This window comes from Apteryx mantelli, chromosome 22 (genome assembly GCF_036417845.1).
Source record: "Apteryx mantelli isolate bAptMan1 chromosome 22, bAptMan1.hap1, whole genome shotgun sequence".
Lineage (NCBI taxonomy): Eukaryota > Metazoa > Chordata > Aves > Apterygiformes > Apterygidae > Apteryx > Apteryx mantelli.
In genome coordinates this window covers 11,583,581-11,607,393 of record NC_089999.1, presented here as the reverse complement: position 1 = coordinate 11,607,393, position 23,813 = coordinate 11,583,581, and the positions used below count along the sequence as shown (strand labels likewise).

At 37.1% G+C, this 23,813-nt stretch overlaps 2 protein-coding genes across 9 annotated transcripts in view; one reads left to right on the top strand and one right to left on the bottom strand.

Annotated features, from left to right (window-relative positions):
* The first annotated feature begins 43 nt into the window (after window positions 1-43).
* Window positions 44-9,609, top strand: RNFT1 (ring finger protein, transmembrane 1). The gene is made up of 9 exons (XM_067309638.1): window positions 44-121; window positions 1,930-2,348; window positions 2,678-2,754; window positions 3,411-3,511; window positions 4,162-4,315; window positions 6,178-6,336; window positions 7,216-7,281; window positions 8,159-8,260; window positions 8,651-9,609. The coding sequence occupies exons 2-9, from the start codon at window positions 1,973-1,975 to the stop codon at window positions 8,783-8,785; spliced, it is 1,170 nt and encodes a 389-aa protein (XP_067165739.1). The 5' UTR covers window positions 44-121; window positions 1,930-1,972; the 3' UTR covers window positions 8,786-9,609.
* RPS6KB1 (ribosomal protein S6 kinase B1) overlaps window positions 761-23,813 on the bottom strand; it is a 29,505-nt gene continuing 6,452 nt past the window's right edge. For 2 of the 8 annotated variants that reach the window (XM_067309632.1, XM_013962062.2), the window contains exons 6-15: window positions 23,632-23,689; window positions 22,538-22,638; window positions 21,451-21,541; window positions 21,157-21,247; window positions 20,744-20,851; window positions 20,372-20,434; window positions 19,394-19,471; window positions 17,628-17,735; window positions 16,915-17,027; window positions 12,343-16,353 (exon numbers count right to left, since the gene is read on the bottom strand). In XM_067309632.1, the coding sequence (XP_067165733.1) occupies window positions 16,116-16,353; window positions 16,915-17,027; window positions 17,628-17,735; window positions 19,394-19,471; window positions 20,372-20,434; window positions 20,744-20,851; window positions 21,157-21,247; window positions 21,451-21,541; window positions 22,538-22,638; window positions 23,632-23,689 (1,049 nt within the window). In that variant the 3' untranslated portion in view covers window positions 12,343-16,115. The other 6 variants (XR_010886199.1, XR_010886198.1, XM_067309634.1 and 3 more) reach the window with 6 other exon arrangements.

Sequence of the window (23,813 nt, the reverse complement as noted above, 5' to 3'; positions counted from 1 at the left end):
CCCCTCACGGCTCCTCCTCTTCCTCCCCCCCCCCGTCGCCGCCGCGCCCGCCCCTTCGGCCTCGGCGATGGAGGCGGCCTGGGTGGCGGCGCCGGGCGGCAGGCGCCGGCCGCCCCGTGAGGTACCTGCGCGGCGGCCGCCCGCGGCGGGAGCGGAGCGTGGCAGGGGCCGCCCCCTCCCCTCCCCGGGCCCCCGCAGCGGGCGCAGCCCCCCATCCGCGGGCGGCGAGGCCGGCGCGGCCCGTGCGGGCCCCGGCGGGCGAAGGAGGTGGCGGCTTAAACGGGGCCGGGGCGGAAGGCGTCGGACGCCCGGAGCCGGTTTCGCCAAATTGAGGGGGGGGTGGGGGGGAAAGAGTTGTGCTGCCTCGCGTTGCCTTTAGATTTCCTACGTTTGGGGACTCAACTGAGTAATAAGTTAGTTTTTGGAGCGTTTTTAGGCAAATTGCCACGCGACATCTCAACTACTTGGCTGGAACAACATCGCTCGCTTTTAAAAAGCACTTTCCGTTTTTGCAGAAGTAGGCCGTAAGCCTCAAGTGAAGCCTGCTCATGAAATCTAACTTTTTTTTTTTTTTTTAAACAGCATTAGTGGCCTGATCCTGCAGACACACTGTGTGATACCGTTCACACGAGTTAACACCGTCTCCAGCTTGTTGGCTTTATTCATAGCCTAAGATTACAGAACATGAATTTTGGCTAGATTGAAGTATGATGTAATCTTTGGCCATCAAAAATATAGCAGCAGTAGCAGTTCTGAATGGTAGTAATAAGCTCTCCTTTTTCATATAATCTTTAAATTCATGTAATTCACTCTTCCAGTATAATCTCTGCTTTAAAGATTTTTACATTTGTGCAAATGTATTAAGAATTTCTTGCAGTGCAAAATTACTTTTTCAAATTCCAGATATGCAAAAAGATTTTGCTTTAACTTTTTGTATCCCTGGTGAATCTCTCTGTGCATGTACACTGAGATTGGAAAACTTCATTTCAAAGAGGAACCTGGAGGAGTTGAAATAGGTTATTGAAATAGGTTTATAACAAAAATCCCAATGTTTCAATAATATTATGTGACAGTGACAAATACCACGCTAATACTTAGCGAATCCAGCCTCAGTGCATTCTCCAAAATCATTACTATGATACCACACAAGTGCAGAGAAGTAGATTAATGCTATTTGACCGCTGGGGAGACATACAGAGAAGTGGAAAATTGCCTGGGAAGACAATGGAAAGATGTTAGAAGAAAGAAATAAAACCTGACTCCGGTGGTATCACTGTTAGACTGCTCTTCATTGTCTGCATTTCTTTTCTGTCCTAGACCATATGTCAAGGCTCTTCTGAGTGCATCTTACAAAATGGACTAACCTGGTTCTGCTTACTTACCCAGACAGGATAATCTCTTGATAATCTCATAATGGCCCTCAGTTTTGAATATGCACTGGCTTTTGATTAGACTTGTCTGAACAAATACTTGTCATTTTACAGATGCATGTAAAAATATTCTTTGCTTCCTTCCCATCATTGTTTGCTCCTTATTTAGCCTGCTGCTGTTATTGACTATATTTATGAAATTATGCAGTGCATCTAAGATCTCCTCTGTACAAGCTAGTGTTGATCTCCTATTCGAGAGCTTTTGCTGTTCTGATTTGAGTTGAAGCAACCTCCAATTTTACTAAGGCAGCCACGTTCACTGCAAGTTAGAAAATCTGCATGTGAATGAAATGAAGTCATTTAATGAAGCACACAGAAAGTTGTCCTGTGAAGACAGGGCACAACCAAGCCCGCCAGCCTTCAGAACTAAGAGGGCCAGTATCTATCAGGAGGAGAACCTAAACTTTGCTTCCTGCTGGCAATCACAATACAGTCTACTTTATTTTTACAATCTTTTTCCTGAATTAGTTATACTGTGACTTTTTATCTCCCACTCTAGGAGACAAAGTAGTAAGAATCTGGAGCAGAAAAATAATCCCGCCATGCAACCAAATTGCAGTCATCTTCACAATATCCAAGGGAATGGTGATGATTCTTCATCTTCTCAGAATGTCCATGCAGCGAGACTGCCAGGAGAAAGCTCATGCCATCATAGTGGAGATGTTCGCATACAGTTAAACTCTGCTGTGGGAGAAGCTAGAGAAAATGCAAGTTCCCGGCATTCGAGGCCAGGCTCCCGAAGTCACTCACACGGACATGCCCACAGCGAAGCAGGGGGGCTCAACGATTCCACTTCAGACTCAGAGGAACACAGTGGCAGCTCCCTCTCAGAGCTCAGATACCTCCTCCAGTGGCTGCACAAAAGTCTGCCGTATATCTTGATTCTGTGTGTCAAATTGATCACGCAGCACATAACTGGTAGAGTATAACAGAATACGGTCTGGGGGAACAGACCCTCCCCCAAACATACAAATATGCTAATAATGATGCCTGAAGTAAAATTTCATTTATTTTTAGCTTTATTTTTGCTTGCTTTGTTTATCAGCAAAAATGCATTTCTTCTGGTTTCTTTGCTGGCATATATACAATGTGCTTAATTATTCTGGCTTGATAGTCTGAGCTATTAACATTTTGTTACAGTTACTGCAAAGACATATTAGAAGTGGCTGCTTTTTTTTTTTTTTTAAAAACCAGTTCAGTATAACTTCTTATTTTCATGTACATAACTGACCCTTTTTTCCTAATAGGCATTTCTCTTGGAATTGGGCTGCTAACAACTTTTATGTACGCAAACAAAAGCATAGTAAATCAGGTTTTTCTAAGAGTAAGTATCACTCTTTGCAACAAAGTTCTTTAAGTTAACCAAGTATGTATCCAACCATGTATCAATTTTTGACAGACGTGTGAATGGAAATATTATTTGGTAAATAAAACAATGCATGTCATAGGTTTCAAGATAGACATACAGTTTCCATACAGTTTCCATATTAAATCTTAATGCTTCTGTGCACCAGTGTAGAGCTTCTCAGATGAGCAAAGTTTGCAAAACGCAAAGGCTTTTTTTTCTCTGAATACTGAAATCACTTCAACTGATATGAGTTTTTTTCAGTTTATGGAAGATCTTCTTAGCTGCATTTCTAGAATCAAATAGCAGTCAGCAGTTTTAACTTTCAGGAGTCTTTATTTACTCCAAAAGGAAGATCTGTTGTTTTTCAGAGTGGGGTGGGTTTTGGTTGTGTCTTTTAGGAAAAACCTTGATACACATAGAAATTGTCTTGTTGAAAAGATTAAAATTTCAGCTTTACTTTCCATTGAGTTCTTCTATTTTATTTAGCCTAAAATTAGTAAGCAAGTAGTAGTAACTCTACTCATTTGTAGTAGTAACTCTGTTCAGGTGCAGCAGACTTGGTGCTTAGGGATATATTAAAGGCATTGATACTGAGATAAAAACTGTAATATGTCTTAATGATTATCTTCCAGGAACGGTGCTCCAAGTTGCGGTGTGCTTGGTTACTAGTATACCTATCTGGATCATCTCTCCTCTTGTATTATACCTTTCATTCTCAGTCACTGTATTACAGGCAAGTAGAAGAACATCAATATCATAAATTACTCAGTTAAATATTAACTGGGAACATTTAATCAGGGTTGCAGCTATTTAACAAAAAAAAAAAAAAAGAGGAAATTGTGGTGTTGCTTTTTCATTCATTTTAATCTCCATTTCTCCTCTGCCAAACTGTCCTGTCCGTAAAAACACTATGTTGGAATTTACAAGATCAGACCCCATGCTCAACTCACTGGCACTATTTTGCCATGTGTGATGTGGTTGGGTTTGATTCCTAGCTTTGACCCTAACACCTTGTCTTCAGAATACTGAATATGCAGCATTCTGGGACTCTACAGGGTTTATGTCTTTTTTAATTTTTTTTCTTACTGTTCTGTAGCAACAATTTTGGTTGTAAATAAGTCAAGGGCAGTATTTCTAAATGGGAAATAAAGCTTATCTCTAGAGGATGGGGGTTGTGATGAAGACACAGGAAAGCAGGTTCAAAAACAGAGAGGTCAGAGATCATAAAGAATCAATTTATGATAGAGAGACCATTTTCTTAGCAAAATAGTCTTCCTTATGTAGATCAGGTTTCCTTTTTTAATTAAACTTGCTGTGATAGTCTCTGGTTATGCTTTCTTCTAAAGAGGCTGCTCTAGTAACTTTTGATACTTCTTTTTATAGCTTAATCTTTTTAAACCCTACTGTGGATTTCATGAACTTCTGGGAGGTACTTTGGATTGTGGGAATCACGGACTTTATTCTGAAATTCCTCTTCATGGGCTTCAAATGCTTTATTCTCTTGGTGCCTTCTTTCATGATGTCTTTTAAATCCAAGGTAAGAAAACAATCTATATTTTTGCTTCCTTAAGATCCTTTCTCAGTAAAATTAGCACATTATTAAATTCTACAAAGAGGAAAGTTTTCTTAATTAAAGGTCTGTATATAATCTAGCACTACTGCTGTGGGCAAGAAAACCCTGTGGAGTTCATGTTCTTCCCTGCTTGGTGCTAAGGAAGGTTTACATTCTGATCTGAAACAATTGCTTGTATTATGTTATTGGGTACATGGGTATATTTCTGTCTGTGTGGGAGATGAAGAAACCTTTTATTTGCTGCAGCGTAACAATGTGTTTGCAGACTATTAGCATGGAGCAGCTGATGAACTGTAAATTTTTTGCTTGCTTTATAATATCACTTTATCATCCTGGCATAGGATGATTTTAAGATCTGTGCATGAAAACATTTGGGTTTCTCCCTTAGAAGAATAATTCTGAGTTTTCATTTTGTTAATAAACTTAAGTAACGTTTGTGTCAGAGGAGCAAATTTGATTCATAGCTTAATTCCTCAAACCAGTAAAGTCTAATGGTTTTATAGAAGCCTGTGATGGTTGAAGAGGTGCTCATTTTTATCTGTTCCCTGAGGTAAGACATGCAAAAAACAGCCTAATTTTAGGCCAGGATAGCAAATACTAATACCGATTTGGGGAAAAAAAAAAAATCAACAGATGAACACAGTTAGTATGTGGTAGCATTTAAACAGGGTGTTTTGGTACGTTTTTAGCATTTTAAAATGCACCAGGACAAAGCATTTCTCAGGTACAATCACTTTAGCAAAATACTGAGTTATATCCAAGATCTTTTCTTTTCTTTTTTTTTTCCCTGCAACTAGCAATACAACATCCAAAACTAATTACTGAAAATTCCATTTTACCAACTGTGACCTAAACTGTGGCTAAATTAAAGAGGGAATCTGGTCAATAGCGGCAAATCATGGCATTATCCAGCGTACACTGCTGCAAGAGTACTTTATCCAGTGTTGTAAATCTAGTTTTAAAGGCAAACTTAAACAATGTAAAAGCTAAACTAAATATCTATGAATGATTTTAACAATTAAAAGTGTATGTGTGTACATACTATATGTGTACGTATACACACACACACACACACACACACACACACAAAGTGCTCTGTGCAGGACACTTACGTTTTATAGTTTTATTCAGTAATGCAAGTTTCTGGATTCAGTTTACCTCTTCAGTCCAGCTATTTGCTCTTTCTTCTCCCCTGCCCCCACCATTTTATTATCACCCCACCCTACAAAGAAGTTCATTATCTCACGATAATAAGGCTTTTAACACAGCCATGAAATAATGTTTAGAGAAAAAGAGTTTGTAATTTGTTTGTTAATAAAAGTAGGGGCCTTTTCTTATCCTCAGTTTTTAATCCTGAATACTGGACACAAATCTGTCAATGGCAAGCTGATCCACATGACTAAATTTGTCTTATTTTCCTTTTTCATGTAGTTTTATTTTCTTTTTCAGTGCTTACAAAAGTAAAACTGATAGCATTGGTAAGTAGGTAGGCATCCTACAAAAGCCACCCTATTTTAGCCTATTAATTTGATTTTCCTCAGTACAGCAATTAATAGTGCTATTGTTATCTGTGCTGTTGTGGTAAGACTTATCATCTGGTCTTTGTTCTTTCAACCTAAACTTGGTTTTGGCCTAATTTTTTAGGAGTTTGATTTGACACTGTAGTTCTGTAAATCTGAGAGATTTTCATTTGAACATATTTAGTTTTGTCAAGATATGATGAGAGAAAACTACTCAAAAGAATAAAAAAAAGCCTCTTTTCTATATATTTAAAAAAATCCTTTGTGCTTTAAATCTTGAGAGATTCCTTTGCATGTCTTGCTTAGGGCTACTGGTACATGCTGTTAGAAGAACTCTGCCAGTATTACCGTATGTTTGTCCCCATACCAGTTTGGTTCCGTTATCTTATTGGCTATGGGGAGCTCGACAGTGCACTAGGATGGACCCTTGGGATATTGCTGGGCCTACTCTACCTCATCCTAAAAGTATGTAAACTTCTATTAAACTATTTTGGAGCAGCTATCACTGGATGGATATTGGCATATGAACTAATGCATTTCTGAACATTCCCCAGTGCTTGAACTCACTTGCAGGTTGATGCTCCTCTTTTCAGTTTCACTGACAGAGCCTTCCAAAACTGAAAAGAAAACTGGCTAATGGCACTGAATCTTCTTGTCCTTTTTTTCTTTTTTTTTCTTTCTTCCCTGAACCTGTTCTGGGAATGGATTGGGGTTGTGTATTGAAGAACACTGTTAGTACAGGACACCTCACATTAAACATTGATCAGACTCTCATCAGAGACTGATATCAAGAGGAAGAGAGATTGCAAAAAATAAAGGCGAAATTCTTGGTTAAAAGAATCAACACTGTAGGAAGACTAGATTTGCTCTCTGCTAGACTTCCTGTATGACTAAGGAATTAAACTAAGGAATTGGCCATTCACAATGGCCATCTACAGAGCTAAAGAGCTAACCTGTCCCAAGCGTAACCAAACTCAATACAAGTTCTGCTTTAAACATAAAAAATATTTTAATGCTAAGATGTCTTACTAACAAGTCTAAAGACTATTGTGTATACAATAATAATGCTAGTATATTTGCCCTCAAGTGCTTCATTTCACCACCTCAACAGTATTTTTCTTTTAAAGAGCAACCACCTGTTGGGAGAAAGTTCAGGCCACATTCTTCATTTACATATTAAGTAACTGAAAACAGGGTCAATGTGAACTATAGCTTTGCTTACGTTCCTACCATCACTGAACTAACAGTGAGACTTTTACTGTGAGAATTTGCACAAAATCTTGGAAGCTCTTTAGTTTAGAGAAAAATGTTATGCATAACTCAGATTTTTCTTTCCCATTTCAGCTTTTGAGCTTTTTTGGACAATTGAGAAACTTTAAACAGGTTTTACGGATATTTTGTACACGACCAGTAAGTATTGGATTCTTTTATGACAAAAGAGTAAACCTGCCTTACACTAAAGTGTTTCTTTCTGAAATAACTCATTCCTATTATATTTCTATATTATTTTATATTGTTCTAGTAATAGACAACTGCATTTTTAAAGTAATCCCTATTCACTTGTACCCTCATTTCACAGTTTGGATTTCTTGACTACATGATTATGGGATCACTTGAACAAACAAACAAAAAAAACCTTTTCTGCATGTCTCTTCAGATGAACTTATGTGAAATAGCATATCCTTTCTGTCCTAATTCCTACTTGTTAACTGGGATAAATACTGGTTGGATTTGAGGCAAAGCTTTATGCTGGTACTGCAAGTGAAATATAAGTGAGAAACATAGCATGGCAAAATAACTGATGTGCAAATAACTATTTCGTTAGAATTGCAAGTTTCTAGATAATGATCTTTCTCTACCATAACAGATACTGTCATTTAGAATCTGCTATTGATGCAGTAAAATGTATTGAAGATTTTGGAGCACAGTATCATTGAACTAGAAGAACAATAAAATAAGAATTTAAAATATGATTTTTAAGTGCTTTCTTGATCAAACTGGAACTTAACACAGTGTTTTGCTCAGAGGTCACTGTTAAAATAAAACTGTTCCTCATTTTCCTTACACTGTGATCAGGGGAAAATACTACCTAGATATTATGGTAGGTGGGAGCATGTAAGCTTTAGGCATCAAGGTAACTGTTGAAACATTTAGCAACATTCTGTGACATTGGGGATTTAATATTTTTCATTTCATAGGAGTTGGGAATAAGGGCTGCTTTCTATCCTGATTTCTTTCTGTTTTTTTTCCTAGAAAATAATATCTGCTGCAAAATCTTGTTTTACAGCACTATGGAGTGACAGCTAGCAAGAGACAGTGTTCTGAATCAGATGATATTTGTTCAATCTGCCAGGCTGAATTTCAGAAGCCTATTCTGCTTATCTGTCAGGTAATACACAACTTGGAATTTCTTTAAAATTTACTGCACTCAGAAGGCTTGTTGTTCAACTTAGTACAGTCTCAACTGAAAAACAGCAGCTTTATGGAAAAGTTTATTTAAAAAGTAAAATAGAATAGATCACTTCCATAGAAAAAGCTATGGCTCTTTCACTTTTCTGTACTCCCTCCTAAAACTTCCCATCCACTTAGACATATTCTGAGCATTACTTTTTGCAAACTTAAGAATCTTTTTAACAACTCATAAACAAAACAACATAAAGTTATATTAATGAGAGTATATGTCTTCTGATTATTTTTAGTAATCAGGCTCTACAAATGATATACCTTCTTATAAATGGAAGAACTTAGAAGCTCTAAGTTCTCATTCTTTTCATTACAGCACACATTTTGTGAAGAATGCATCTCTTTATGGTTTAATAGAGAAAAAACGTGTCCGCTCTGCAGAACTGTTATTTCAGACCATGTTAACAAGTGGAAGGATGGAGCTACTTCTATGCATCTACAGATTTTCTAAAGCATGTCAGATGACTTCAGTTTTACAGTTCAAATTAAGGGTTTCCAGCTTATTGCAGCTATGATTGTCGGTGGCATGGGGAAAGACTTTCCAAATTTTGGATAGCTAGGAGTTTATGCTTCTTTGAAATGTTCCAATATTTAAAACAGCACAAAAATGTACACTTGACTTTAAGTGTTAAAAAAAAAAAAATCATTTTCAGAATGAATGCACAAAAGCCAGCATTGCTTCTCTCATGATTCTTCCAGGAAACAGTCAAATCCTTGAAAATGCTGCATTACTGCTTGCAGCAGCTTCTTAATTCAGCATTTTATTTAAAGATATAAATAGTATTCCAGACTGTAATAAATTGTATTTATTCTTTGAACATTACTCAAACGAAAAGGTCACCCTACAGGCTATATTCAGATTATGAGCAATTTTTATAGTTTGGACTACAATGGGAATTAGAGGTACTTGCCACACTTGGTATTAAAGATCATTTAATGCTAGCCCAACAGATCAGAGTAATCAACTTTTATTCATGTGTCTATAACAACAACTACTTTTCATTGTACCTGGAGATAAGCCACAAGAATGGATGTTTCCCCTTTGGCTTCTTGTAGATTTCTAATGGATCTTAGGCTTAATACATAAACCAACCACTGATGATAGTTTTTTACATAGCATTTTATAAAGCTGATATTTTTAAAGCAAATCTTTAATACCATATTTTTTGTCGTAACAGGCAACCAGATTTTCTTACAGGGGAGAATCTATTTTATACTATATTTGCAATTTGTAGTGTGCATAAAAATCAGAGAGAATAAATGCATTTAAATCTATTTGTTTGGTGCATGTTGAATAAGCAAATAAGATTCATTACTGTTTCAATATTAACTTACAGGTAAGCACATAATAATGGCTCATTCACTGCTAGGCATACTTCTGCTAAGCTCATGTCTTGGGGGGGGAACAAAAAACGCTGAACACTACAACTTATTCATAACTTATGCTAATCATAGAGCCAACTTATGTACGCTCTTACTTCCTTTTTTTTTTTTTCCTGCTTGTCTTTTCTCACCTTCCTATTGTAAGACTGAAAAAAAAGCACTCAAACTATTCAGTTACAGCAAAGTTAAATTGAGCCGACTATCATTAACTTTAGATTGTCTTTTAATTGAACACCTTTAGGAAACTTCCAAATTAGAGAAAAACAAAGTTATACACTTACTTGATGAATGATACAGCAACCCAAGTGGCTAGGCAGTGTGACTGGCTATTAAAAAGTTGCAGCTGACACAGCCAGATTTATAGGGCTAACAGGGCATGATGGGAGAGCGCTCTTAAAGTTACAGCCAGAAGTTTAACAGTAGCGCGCTTCGGGATTCTGGATGAAAACCTAACTAACAAGTTAACAGGCTCACAAGTATCATTTTTCTGTTCAACCAGTGTTTTGCTACAGCATGTTCTGTATTTGATTATTGTATTTTTGATGCTTACTGCAGTTCAGAGTAAACACGCCCTATGGTTGTTCCACCATAGTATCTGAATGATTGGGGACAAAGACTCCAGGTTGAAGAAAACAAGCAAAAGCTTCTAAAGCTGTAATTGGAAACTTCTAGGAGTAGCAGAGGCTGGTTCTCCTGGAAGCCCTGGCCAGCAATGAGGTACTTAGTTTGGAGAATTTACAGCTGAATGATATTGGAACAGTCCTGAGGGTGACAGGGAAGAATTAGTGCTTGGCCACAATCCGAGCTCTGTCGTAATGGGCTTATGCTCTTACTTCCACTATTGGCAGAACAAACTGCTCTTTGTTTCCTCAGACAGATCTTGCCATACCTTATTTTGCATGTAAAGTTGATACAAGATCAGAACTGTTGGTTATTTAAGTGTCATTTGTGCCTATATTCAAACTGCTTCTGCAGCAAAACTTACTTTGAGTGTTTGACAAGAACTGAATCTGACAAGGAACAAGAGCAAGTAGGGAACTCAAGGCTGGATCCTGAATCTTTGGTGTGCCCACAGAACATAATCAAACTGGACTTTTCCAGAACTTAATCAGGAACAGACAATTTATCTGACAAGTATTTTAAAGTTTTTTCTTCCTACAGGAAGTGTATGAAGGCCGTGTAAACAATTTGAGTGCTATATTGCATTCGGTCAACAAACAGCCTTTAAACAAAGCTTTGTGTGAGTAAAATGCAAGAGTAAGCCCAATCCTCAGTTTATGGTAAGGACCAGATAAAATGACCAACTGGAATACTGGAAGTATTCCAGTACTACTTCCAGTTGGAAGTATTACTTCCAATACTGGAAGTAAAAATTGTAACTTATCCTGATTAGTTTTTTCTTGAAATGCTAATGCCAACAGCTTAATCATTTTTTAACTCAAGTATCCTCCAGGGGGAAAACAAACTAAAATTCATTAGATTTGGACATCATGTTAGAAGAAGCAAAAGCACTTCCTAATGCTTGAATATTGATTAACTCCATTGTACAACAGTAATGAGAGAAGTCAGTAATCAGAAGCCAAATACTCTGTGATAAACTTTTTTTTAAATCTTTTAAGGACAATAGGCCTAAAATACCTAGTTCCATTCTTGGAATATAACTGGGAGGGTACAGATTCTGAGCTGTACCAGCTGTTTACTACAAACAGGTTGTTCAGTTGTCTTCTTACAAGCAGAGCCCCAGCCAGCTAAGTATGAGAGAAAAATCTGAGAAACAAGTATGCTTTCTTACTGTCTTATCCCCAAGATGAATAAATAGTAGCCCCATTACTTATGCAGCAAGGAATAGCGAAAAGGAAGCCTGTCATTCCATCTGATAAGTGCAAGAGATGTTACAGAGTCCTGGCACTGTGCATTCACATCTGGGCAAAGGGACAACAAACACAGCTTTTGCGTGAATGCTGTGTTTGCAAGCAAGAGCCTGCAGGGAGCCTCCTGCTAGCCTCCTAGCTAGCTTGGTCGCAGGCAGGGCCTGGGAACTCTTTGCCTTTCAGTATCTCACCCTGTTGATGAATTTGCTTCAAGATCCATTGAAAACTACCCAAGCCCAATAATATTATCAAACATAGTTTATTAAAAAAACAAAGGACTAAAAAGATTTTGATCAACCAATTTAAATTTACACTTCATAAATGAAACAAGTCAAGTCATTCTCATCTTAATTACAGAGAGGAAAAAAGTGAGTAACTTACATCCATGAATGACATCCTCTCCGATCTGCTTGCCAGTATCATGCTATTAAGGTGTAACTCTTCCTTATCAAGCCCACTCAGGCCAGGGTTGCTGCCCTGCTTTCCACACACACAGACACCCAGACACCCAGCACGCGTCTGACTCTGCAGGAGACAGAACAGAGAAGAGGATGTCAAATTGCAATCAACAGCCACTCTAAGAGCTGAGGAACCTAGTGAAGGTACCAGCCCTTGGTAAGACACACTGATTAGAACGAGCATCCGTCAGGTTCTGTAAGTTTTACGTGGAGTTTCTCCTCCCTCCTTTTTCCTTCAAAGCTGTCAATGATTTAGATCCACAGTTATACTCAGGGCCTACCTAGTCTCCCCCCCCCCCCCCCCCCAAAAAAATCACTTAGATTAGCATATGTTCAAATTTGCATTTAGTTGCTATTCGCATCTATTTCATTCTGCAGTCAAGTATATTTAATTCCAATAAACTGTGAAAGACAGAAAGGGCATTACCTTTACTTCTACAAAGGCAGCTCAAGTTTGTTTCTTGAAGACACCTATTAAGTCAAGTTAATCTAGAAGAGAACAATCTGTACTGCATACAGTAAATCATCAAGGAACTGCAGGAAAAATATTTAAGTAATTTGTCTTGTTCTTAAAAGCTTCTCCTCTTCCTCAACCCCTTCCTGTAATAAGGAGTTACGGTTAGTCTCTGTAAACTGGAAAAATGAAATGCCTACTATCCTGCTTTGTGAAATACCTTTTCAGCCTACTGCTGCAGAGACAGATTTCAAAAAAACCCCAAGCAGCTGCCCAAAAAACAACTGTAGTCTCCCTCCATGTTTGATGCACTTTTCAATTAATAGTGAGAGCAGTTTGGGAGTTAAAAAGAGAACAAACTCCAAGTAAACATCCACTGTACAGTTAGAGTGGACATAAATATTGCATGTTCTCCAGCAGCTGAGCTTTTGGATAGCAAGAAAAAAAAAAAAAAGGGATATTCAAAAGAACAGTTCACTCATTTATTTTTATCTTTTATTATGAGCTAATACCAGGATGACATTCAAATGTCAGATGGCACAATTAAGACAGTCTTGGTAGGAATTATTCCAGCATTCCCAAAATTACAATTTAGTACACGAATGGCATCAAATGTATGCATCACTCCCACAGAGAAAAATGATGAAATTCTGAATATCTTATACCAGAATATTTTCTGCATCAAATGGGAAAACAAAAACTGCTGGTAACACAGGTGACCTCTAAGCCTTCTGTGACAATGACCTGCAGAACAAAATATTCCCCTATTTAACATCTAGTAAAAAAAAATATGACTTTTGTTCAAGTTTAAGATTTAATACTTTTATATGGTTAGCCACAGCAGGTATTAACCTCAGTTTTACTGTATTTTTGTAATGCTACAAAAATCCTATAAAATCAAATTATAGTGAATTTTTCAGTGATTATAATTAAAAAAGCGCAGCTTGTACAAAATAAAAAAAATAAGATTCTATACTCTAATGAAAAATTTAAGACATTTTTAAATGAACAAAAGAAAGCACTTGTTAAGCTCTCCAATATTCAATGCATTCTGCACTTATCTGAAATAGCCAGACAGGAGCTAGAACTCTACTCCCCTTAGTTCATGACTAGTAACTTTGACACTATTATATATATAGAGAGGATCTATGTCTGATATTTTTACAAATAAATACAGGATAAACCATATTGCATAGTGTGTGCTTGCTGTCTGAGTCACACTCCAAAAGTTTCACAGTTATGGTAGGGAATTAAACTTATAATCCATGGGATGAAACATCAACAGTACATGAAATTTACTTTTAAGTATGATAAATTGTTTATAATTAAGCAGTGAACTCAGACAAACAATTCTTGCCATTCTTGCCAGCCATACTAAACCAACTCTACTGGACAATTATATCCAGCCAACCAAAGAGCAACTGTAAGCTGTAACTAGGACCAAGAGACATTGTTCTGCTTCCAAAAAAAAAAAAAAAATATATATATATATATATGTATATATACTTTCTTTTTTCTTTTCTTTTTCTTTTTAAGTTCCTCTATACTCAGTAAACATGTTAGGAAACCTATGTTAACAAGTGGCGTGGAGCAGACACTGCTTGCAGTGTTGCCTACTTGTAAACATACATAATACATACAGACATGAGCATTATGATTTTAGTTTCACAGCATGCCACTGGCGGTCCTGTTACCAAATAAAAAAAAAATGGCACTCTTCTGGTACAATTTATGTCACTATATGGTAACTTGATTTTCCTTATAAAACTAAAAAAGAAAGTCTCGAACAAAAGGCTTATCAGGAAGAAAAAACATTAATTTTTACTCAGTCATAAATATCTTTTTGTTGTTTCTTTGTTAGTACCAACAAGATATCACTGAATCCTTCTGGCTAGCAAATTTTAGAAAACAGCACTCCGATTGGATTCAACGTCCTTAGAGAGTTTTATGGCTTGGATCCTATGGCTCAAAAAGATTCGGTATACACAGAGTAAGCAGAATCTATAAAAAATCCCTACTGTTGTGAAACGCTAGAAGTAGACTTTGCACAGTTTGACTAAAGATAATGCAACGTGTGGCAGGCAAAAAGTGACAGGACTTGTATGCAGTTGCATGATCATATACACACGCACACGCACACCCACACACCATACACTCACTCTAACTAGTGTAAAGCTCTGCAGATATTAACCCTTTCACCAGCTATGTTCATGGAAATGCTTTCTTTAAGGCAGGAAGTATTTAAGTAAGGTAAAGTTACCTTTATTTTATTCTTTGTACCTGTAAGTCATTTGTACAGATTGTGACATTTTCAAAAACATAAATAGTGTCCTTAACATGTTTCCTAAATTAAGTTGCTAAAGTTCTGACCCACTGTGGAAGACATTCACTGAAAGGCCATTTAACACTTTTTTCTCATACAATCAGCAAATTTATTGCCCCAGCATAGGAGAAAAAATTTGATTAATTTAGAAATGTATAATGGCAGGGAACTCCCATAAGCAAAATTTTATTTAAAAAAATTCCCTCAAATTCTTACCCATTAATTACAAAAAGGTTTACTTGCTTTACTATGTAGAACTTACAGATGTTTCTTGGGGTAGTATATCCTCCCCAACTACTGACCTTGTGTTCTGATGCACTTTTTCCTGACCTTTTATATGAGTAAGAATCTGAACATATTCAGCTGTCTCCATCTAAGTGACTGGCATATACAAAGGTGATGTTTCCCAGTGAAATGTCTGCTGAGGACAAGGATGAAATAAGCAGGACATGTATGTGAGCCCATGGCTTCCAGTTAAGCCTAGAACATAGCAGCATTGCCATTTGATTAGATCCATTTGTATTTGCAGTAACAGATATTTCAGCTGGGTAAGTAAGTGAAACAGTTCTCTCCCACCCCGCATTGCCACATTTGTAATTGAGTGATTCACTTACTGATTTTTTGTTTCACCAGGAGAAGAATCAGAACTAGAGTCCTTATTTTCTTCACAGCAACCAATTATTTTGCATTTTTAATTTTGGGATACTTTCCATAATGAGCTGAATCAAAAAATCTATTTGAAAAATATATATTTATATATATATAAAAAAACTCATTAGGTTTTGAATGTGAATACCAATTAAGTTTATCTTTCATCTTTGATTCCACCCCATTGTAGGAAACAGCTTAACCAAGCTTGCATGCTAATTATTCCTCAGACGCAAGCATTTAGGCATTTCATACTTTGCCTAGTGAAAGGGCTAACCCTCCGTGACACATTCATAATTAGACCAGTGATTCTGAAGCAACATCCTGACCCTTAATACTGTCAGTTTCAAGCTATCAAGCTGAAAAATCCTCGATAAGGTGAGAAGATGTCACTGCGAATCAATTAAGATGATGTGCCTAGAGTTCTGCAATACCATTTTCTAAAGTTTTTTTTTATGCACCATTGATTGACAGAAAAAAATCCATTTTTCTTTGCTTTCCAAGTCGCTCTGTGCAATGACTGACTCTTTGATACTGTCACTTTTTAAAAGTAAACCATATAAGCCCTCTCACTTCAACTTCAAGGGGGCTTATGTCCATTCTTTGTTTTCCACCTTTAAAGGCTTAAAAAAAAAATTGCGTTGTCATAGATTCATGCGCAAGTGCTCTGGTCGTTTGGAAATCATGGGAAAAGCTTGTTTTTTATATGGCCCAGAGTTTGGTTGTCGGATTGGAAGTGGTGCTGAGGCCTCTCCACAGACTGTCACATCCATTTGTTCTATTCCACTTGTCTCCATTGGATATTCCACAGGTGTCTGAGTATTTGATGCGCTGGCAGAAGCACCTCTTCCCCAGAATTCCCCAGGGGAGAACTTTACAGGGCTTTAAAAACAAGAAATATAAAAATCAGAGGTGAAGATATACACAGCACCAAGGTATGTCCTTCATTCTGCAAGAAGCTGAACTCAAATGCCTAGAGTGAGACATTTAATTCTTTCTTCCACTTCCAGAAGTTTGAGAGAGAGTTTCCAAGTCTAGCTTCTACCAAGGTTCCTTGTAAAGTTAAATTCTTTCATCCGAGTAGTCAGCATAATATAATTCTAGATCAGTGCAGACGGAATTTTCTTTACTAACATGACTCTTTAGCAGCACAAAAATACTTAGGATATTCTGGAACAGTTTTAGAGGAATGGTGTGCCAAAGTCACCAGACTGTGAGGCTGTACCAGTGTTGCAGAGCTGGCAAATTAGTACTTCTTGTGCTGCCAAACAGCATAAATTTGTCTCTAATAATGTGGTTTATAAAACTGGATTGATGCTGCACTTCTAATGGAAATGATGAGATTACTGAGAAGACAGACCACTTTTTTTTTTTTTAGTGCAGATATTTTTCAACAACTTGCCAAAAAAGGGAACGAAAAATAATAATAATAGAAAAGGATACCTGACTGGTGTCCTAGGGCTACCTATGAATCTGCGAGGTGATCGAATTTTTGGTTCAAAAGAAAATTTCTCTTTTACGCTTTCAAGTACAGATGGAGCCACATATGTAAAACCCTGCAAAATAGGAATAAATGCACTGTCACTTATAGGCAAGATTTACATTTATGATCACTTCTGTAGTTATGACCATCATTAAATAGGGAATGAAACTTATAAACAGGAGAGTAAGTATAGACACATGAACATCTTTTCACTTCCTAAAGCAAACAGCAGGATGCGAGTTCCTCACCGGAGTATCTTTTCACCCCAGATATTTCTACTCAGAACACAGATCCCCAAGAAATGCTCAAATTAATTAATTTTGAACTACTGAATGGACATTTTTCTCTCTGCACATCTATGAAAAGCAATCACATGTCCAGGGTTCTTAATGCAATTTTGAATGAGAATGCTCACATTTCAGGAAGTGGACGAGGTTTGTTGTTTAAGTTATCTGTATAAAGAAAACCTCAGCAATAATCTAACCACAATATATTCAAAGCCCCCAAACACTTCAAACCTGCTGCAATATAAGTGTTTAAAAGTATGATGGTTTGCTTCAAGTATCAGGTGGTAAGACTCAAGAGAATTGAGTCACCTGAAATGCCCTCCTGTCTCCAAATAACACTACATACCTCTCCGGAGTCATCAGACCTTTGGCCCTGGCTCACTTACCAGAAAGACCTGGTTGGCACTTTCACTGAGAGTAGAGTCATCTGGGCTATCAACAGGTGTCTGACGTGTAAACTTTGAATCAAACTGGCTCACATCCTCTTCAGATTGCTTTGCAAAAACAAAATGATTAAGGGTTTATATTACAGATATCAACCAAATGGCTTAGCGGTGATCAGTGAAGCCTCTGGCTGGAGTTCATTCCATAGGTTTTTGGCAGAGCTCTGCGGTAGTAAAACCCTGGAGTGGTGTCGGACTCCTGTCGCTGCCCGTGGGAGGTCACTATGGGCACTGACACTGAGAAATAAAGGCAAGGGGGAGGGGCAACAATTATGGATCAAAAAGGAAGATAAATTAAAAAGATGCCTTAAAAAAAACCTCATATTACAAACAAAACCATTTAGAAATACATTGCCAGCTTCTTTGCAAGTTTAACCCTGGTCATAACCAGTATAGAACAGTTGCATCTATTAGTTTCTGGAAGTTTCTCTCTCCAGACAAGCTCATCTCATTTTTGCAGATGCAGAAGTGTTTATACTGTTAGGGACAGACAGTAACACTGGAATAATTTACTAAGAATATTGTTTAATTCAGTCAAAGAACAACAGACATCATTCCAAGATCCCGTCTCTCATCTTAAGTGTAACTGAAAAGGTGATATATCTTCGTTTGAGGAGGCCTTCACGCAACCATGCAATCACATTTTTAAGAACCAGCTGGTTTGTACAAGTAGCTTTTATAAAGTTTGCTAAGAACGGGGCGGGGGGGGAGGAAAACTGTCTTCAGATAGTTGCTTTGGAAAGTCTTTTATGTCATTCTGAATGTTAGTCAAAAAAGTGAGGAGGAAAAAGGGTAGGAGCCCCCAAGCTGTAGTATGCCCAGTATTAATGGTACGCAAGTCAGTTTAAAGTGAGATTTTTAGTGGAGTGAGGAACTACCCGGATAGCAATACCCATTGCCCTTGTAGCTAACTGTACCCAGGAAAAGAAAGAAAGAAAGAAAGAAAAAAAAGACAAATACCCCACACTCTCAAAATATAAGATAAGATAATAGAGGCGTATCCATCATATCACTAGTTTGAAGTAAACTTATGTTATTGCCTGTAACGCACTAGCTGCGTTGTGAATATTAATAAGCAAATTACCCAGGATGCTGAATTAGGAGACTTAATTTTATTTCGCTTAGCCACTATTTATCATTTTAGTTTCAACTAAATATGACTCTGTGTGCAATCTTTAGAAGCAAAAATTCAGAAATAACTGCACTTCCAAGTCTGTTCAAGCTACATTTTAGCAGCAGGAGGAATTAAAACTGACGTAGAACTTTCTCCCTCCAAAAGACTCAACAGAAGGATAAATTGGCTCTTAGCTGACTTTGCTACCTTTCTCACATAAAAAAAGGAACATCCTATTCCAATGACTAACGTGTACAATGACTACAGAGGAGTAAGACAGGAACAGCATGCTCATGACAGCCAATGTTTCATACTGTGTGGAGTCTTTACAGAAGGAGGTTTTTTATTTCTTAAATGTTGATACTAGCATCAGTTCTCAGGAAAAAAAAATTTGCATCTGTAGTTTCTCTCTTTGATTTGACAGTGAATCTGAGAACCAGTAAGCTATGTTGATGTGTTTAACTTCTTAAAGTACCAGAAAGCAATGGTACACCACAGTTTGTCAGAGTGAAAGTTTCTAAGTTTTAAATGCTACATTGTTTGAGACCTTTCCTAAAAGCACACAAGGGACATCTCACAGCTTCTGAGTACATACCAATAAGGGTTTAAAAGGAGGTTCCACCTTCCGTGCCAACAGCTCATCCCAGTTAATGTGTCTGAAGAACGGGTGAGCCTAAAAAAGTTAGCAGTAGTACAGGGTCACAATCAGCCTTCTGGGTACAACTCACAGAAATCTGAGATAACAGTGATCTTCTAGAAGTAAGATGCAATTGTTTTTGTTAAATGTTAATGTTAACAAGAAAAGCAAATTAAAGCAAGACTGAGAAATAATAAGTGTGTTCTTTTCAGGCCCTCGCTGTGGTGTTTTTCTCTCCAAAATCCCATATGGGTCAAGTGTAATACATTCTGCAGCAGTAGCAGAATAGTAGCTAAAAATTGATACCATCTCTCTCAGTCAGAAAACATATGATCCTATCATGTTTTCCGCAAAAGCATTAAAAAAAGCTAGTTGATATACATTTACAGTTCAAAAACATAGAGGTATCTTGCTAGATATCTAAAAATAATGTAAAAATACTGAATTAATGACAAATTATCACAACAGTGGAGTAAGAGGAACTCTAAGTAGCTTGTTAATGGCATCCCAAAGAACATCATGCTGGAAGCAATGGGGACTAGGCAACACTGAATGCAAACTAACTACATTTTTCCCTTGAAAGAGCTGCACTAAATACAAGGACTGGCAGGTTTTTCATCAGACCACTAGTATAATATCACTCCAATATATGGCCAACTGCACAATTCAGCACTGTGCAGCTAGCAGGAAAGAGCAACTGGAATACAAAGCTAAAGAAAAGAAGTTATTTTCCAATTCTCAAATCATCAAATAGGTAGACAGCTGCTCTTTTCTTCAATGTTGAAGGATTCACATTTTGACCAACTGTCAAGTGTGGCTGCCTTTTTGCTCGTTACATGTTCAGACAGACATAATGTCTGTTGATGTACCCTCTAAGCTAAGGGGAAGGATGGAGTTTTTCAATGAGGTTATGAAGAAAAGTTAAGCAAGAGTTACCTGAACTTCTCCAGCATCTCCAGGACCAGCTCCTAGACGTGAGGCAGCATTTCTTTTTAGCAGCTTAATGAGATGTAACATGATATAACAAGGAAAGAAAATTATTGAAATAGTTATGCCATTATGAATAGTCTATTTCTGACACGAATCATCATTTAAATGAATAGCATGCAGAATGAATACAGAAGAATCAGAAACTCTGCATTAATTAGAAAACCACTGTATTTCCAAGGAAAATCACTTTCTGTTCCATGCAAAACCAATATCGACTTGATAATTAGTAAAACAAGCATGGACTGAAAAGCCACAGTGGTCTCATTATGCTTCTATTTTCTACATATACATGCAGTACTGACATTCATTAAAATCTACCTTTTTAAGCAGATCTCTGGCTTCTTGTGTGAGGTAGGGAGGCAAGTTGAGTTTACACTTGAGAATCTTGTCAATTGTTTTCTTTCTGTTCTCCCCAGTGAAAGGAGGCTAGAAAGCATCATTGTAATGGGAAGAAAAATAGGACTTGTTCAGCTCTCTCATTTGCGTACACAGAACTCATTTCAGTAATTTATAAAGCAGAAAAAATTACTGCAAATGGGACTTTCAAATAATTGTTCAGGTCACAAGAACAGCTTGTGACTCTAGCCAAAGTAAGTATAGCCATGTTTTAGTTATACTTCTTACTTGCATCTGTACAAGCACATATATATTTATACATGCATCTGAATTAGAATACAGGTAGCTTCAAAAGCTAGGAAGAGAAATACATGCAATTATAACTGTGCACCTACTGCTCCAGTCAGCATGTCATACATTAATGCCCCCAAACTCCACCAGTCCACAGCACGATTATGCCCACTCCTCATCAAGATTTCAGGGGCCCTGTAATAGGAAAAATTAAAAATATGAAAGTATTTTTAACAAGATTAATACTAATTCTGACTACTACTTTTCAAAGAAAGTCTCATTTATCATGTAAAATTTCTATAAATGACTGAACGTATGAACCACCAGTTAAAAAAGGTAAAATTCAGCCACTACCCCCAGACCAGAGTAATACTTTTCTGTTTCATCATGCAGCTCACATGTATTCAATTGTTCCACAAAACGTGTGCGTGACTGTTCCATCGTGAATAGATTCTTTACATAATCCAAAGTCAGTCAATTTTACATGACCTGAAATTAAACATATAAAGTCTAAAATGTGCCAGAATTCTGACACTCATACAAGCAACATTAAAAAAATATGAATTTTTAACATGATCTGCAACAAATCTGAACTACTTCTAGACACCTTCAATGTACTGACAGAGCAATACAGTTATAAAACAGAATCAGGAGATCTCACTTAAAACATCTGCGTTATCTCTGCATAAGAAAGTGTTGCCACTTGGCAAAGAGAAACAAGGAGACTGAAACTACCAAAACTTGCTCCCATACAGACATTTGTCTGTATGTCTAAATGTCTATTCTTCAATCATAAAGAATGTAGAGCATCATTCAGATGAGAAAGCAGGTTACTGAATCTTACTGCTTGCATCAAAATTTGGAGAACAACTTTCAGAAAATTGTAAAGTACCCTAAATTATTCAGTACAAAGAGTTACACCAAGTAAAAAAGTTGTTTTTAAGATAACATGAAACTACTGGATGGTACAGACTGCCAGAGTAGTCAGTGTCATGTAGTCAATGCAGCAGCGTGCTTGGGAGTTACTACTATTGTCAGGTAAAGTGTCAACAACTAGGTAAGTCACTTCAGCTACAGATGATTTGGCATCCTATATATTTTGCCTTTTCCTAACTAATGTCTTCATTTATCTCCATTTCTAACATGCCACAGATTCTACAGTGAAGATGCAGATGTTTAAGTACTTTATAATGACCCAACAGAATAATGCTTTAACTAATTTCAGAAGTGTCGCATTAGTAAGTCAACCATTCAAAAAGTGCTTGCACTATACATATGGAACTTGGACCTTACGGGATTCCTTGTATTAAACCTGAAGAAGCACTCTTTAAGGACGAGCAATTAGCTTTGGCAGTTATTCAGTTATACCAAGAGCGATAAGGGACATGTCATTGTTCTAAGGAAATTCACATATAAATGAACTGTTGTGACCTTTGAAAAAGGATTTTCATATGATTGGAAACATAAAACTTATTATATTTGTACCTTGATGATTAAGCATGATATTTTCTGGCTTCAGATCACGATAGATGATTCCTTTTTGATGCAAGTGCCCCAGTGCCATTGAGATTTCTGCTAAGTAAAAGCTGAAAGAAAAAGTACGCCACACAATTGGACATATTCAATCATGCAAAGCACCTTAAGCACTAAGATTATTACGTATGTAGCAATGATTCCTTGAAAGTATCATTAGATCTGCATGAGAGAATAAAGTAGAGAAACAATGATGCCTTTGAGGCTGGTTTGCCAAAAGGCATACAGATTCCAAGATGAACTACAAAATTACGTCATTAGCATTAGGTTTATCTGTTCAGTAGATATCCTATCATGAACCTAAATTTACTCGTCAGTGGTTAAAATGTGCTTTAATCTGTATTACAAAACTTCCTCCAACCTCTCTGAGAAGAGATGGCAAAGTTAAAGAAAAAAACTGAAGCTAAAAAGGTAACTGGCAGCACCCAGAGTGCTATCAGCAGAACAGTATTACAACCTCGTACGTACATTAGAGCTGTTCTAAGAAACTATCAATACACGCTGTGGAAAGACACAGCTGTATTCAGCTGTGTGAAGGATATCGAGGGGGGTACACTCCATCTGGTTTTATGTAAAGTATCACTGTTTGAAAGGCTATTTCTCACGCACTAGAAAAAGCATCTTTATTACTTCACACAGTGATCATGAGAAGAATAAATACAGCAGATTCTAAAAATTCTGTAATTGCCTGGTAAAATTGTGTGTGGATTAAAAACAAACAAAACCCCCCCACAAAATACAGTCAAATCAAATCTTTCACAGTCTTTTCTCTAACACCTGAAACACATCCTTCATCACAAGCACATGTATAAATCCCATGGAATATAGCCTCACACTTCAACCAGCAACAAATGCTCTTCAAGTCTGTAGTTATGTCTGCACAAATTGGTAAGTACAGAGCACATATGTCTTCACAAAACCCAGTTAACTGCTCTTTTCACTAGAATATAACATGAATGAAGAGTTATAGTCTCCCAAGTCAGAATGAACAGTTTAAGCACTCCAAAAAACCCTATTAATTTACCAAAATATAATGTTTCACGTACCAAGCTGTGTCTTCCATAAATATCCCTTCTCTCTCTAACTGCATAAATAGTTCTCCTCCTGTCATGAGAAAAAAAAGGAAGTATAATACTCTATTAAAAGTACATTCTATCATTTTTAGTCAGTCAAAAATCTATTTTCCAGAAAAGCTATAAGCAACTAGTATTCGGTTCCGCTCTGCAAG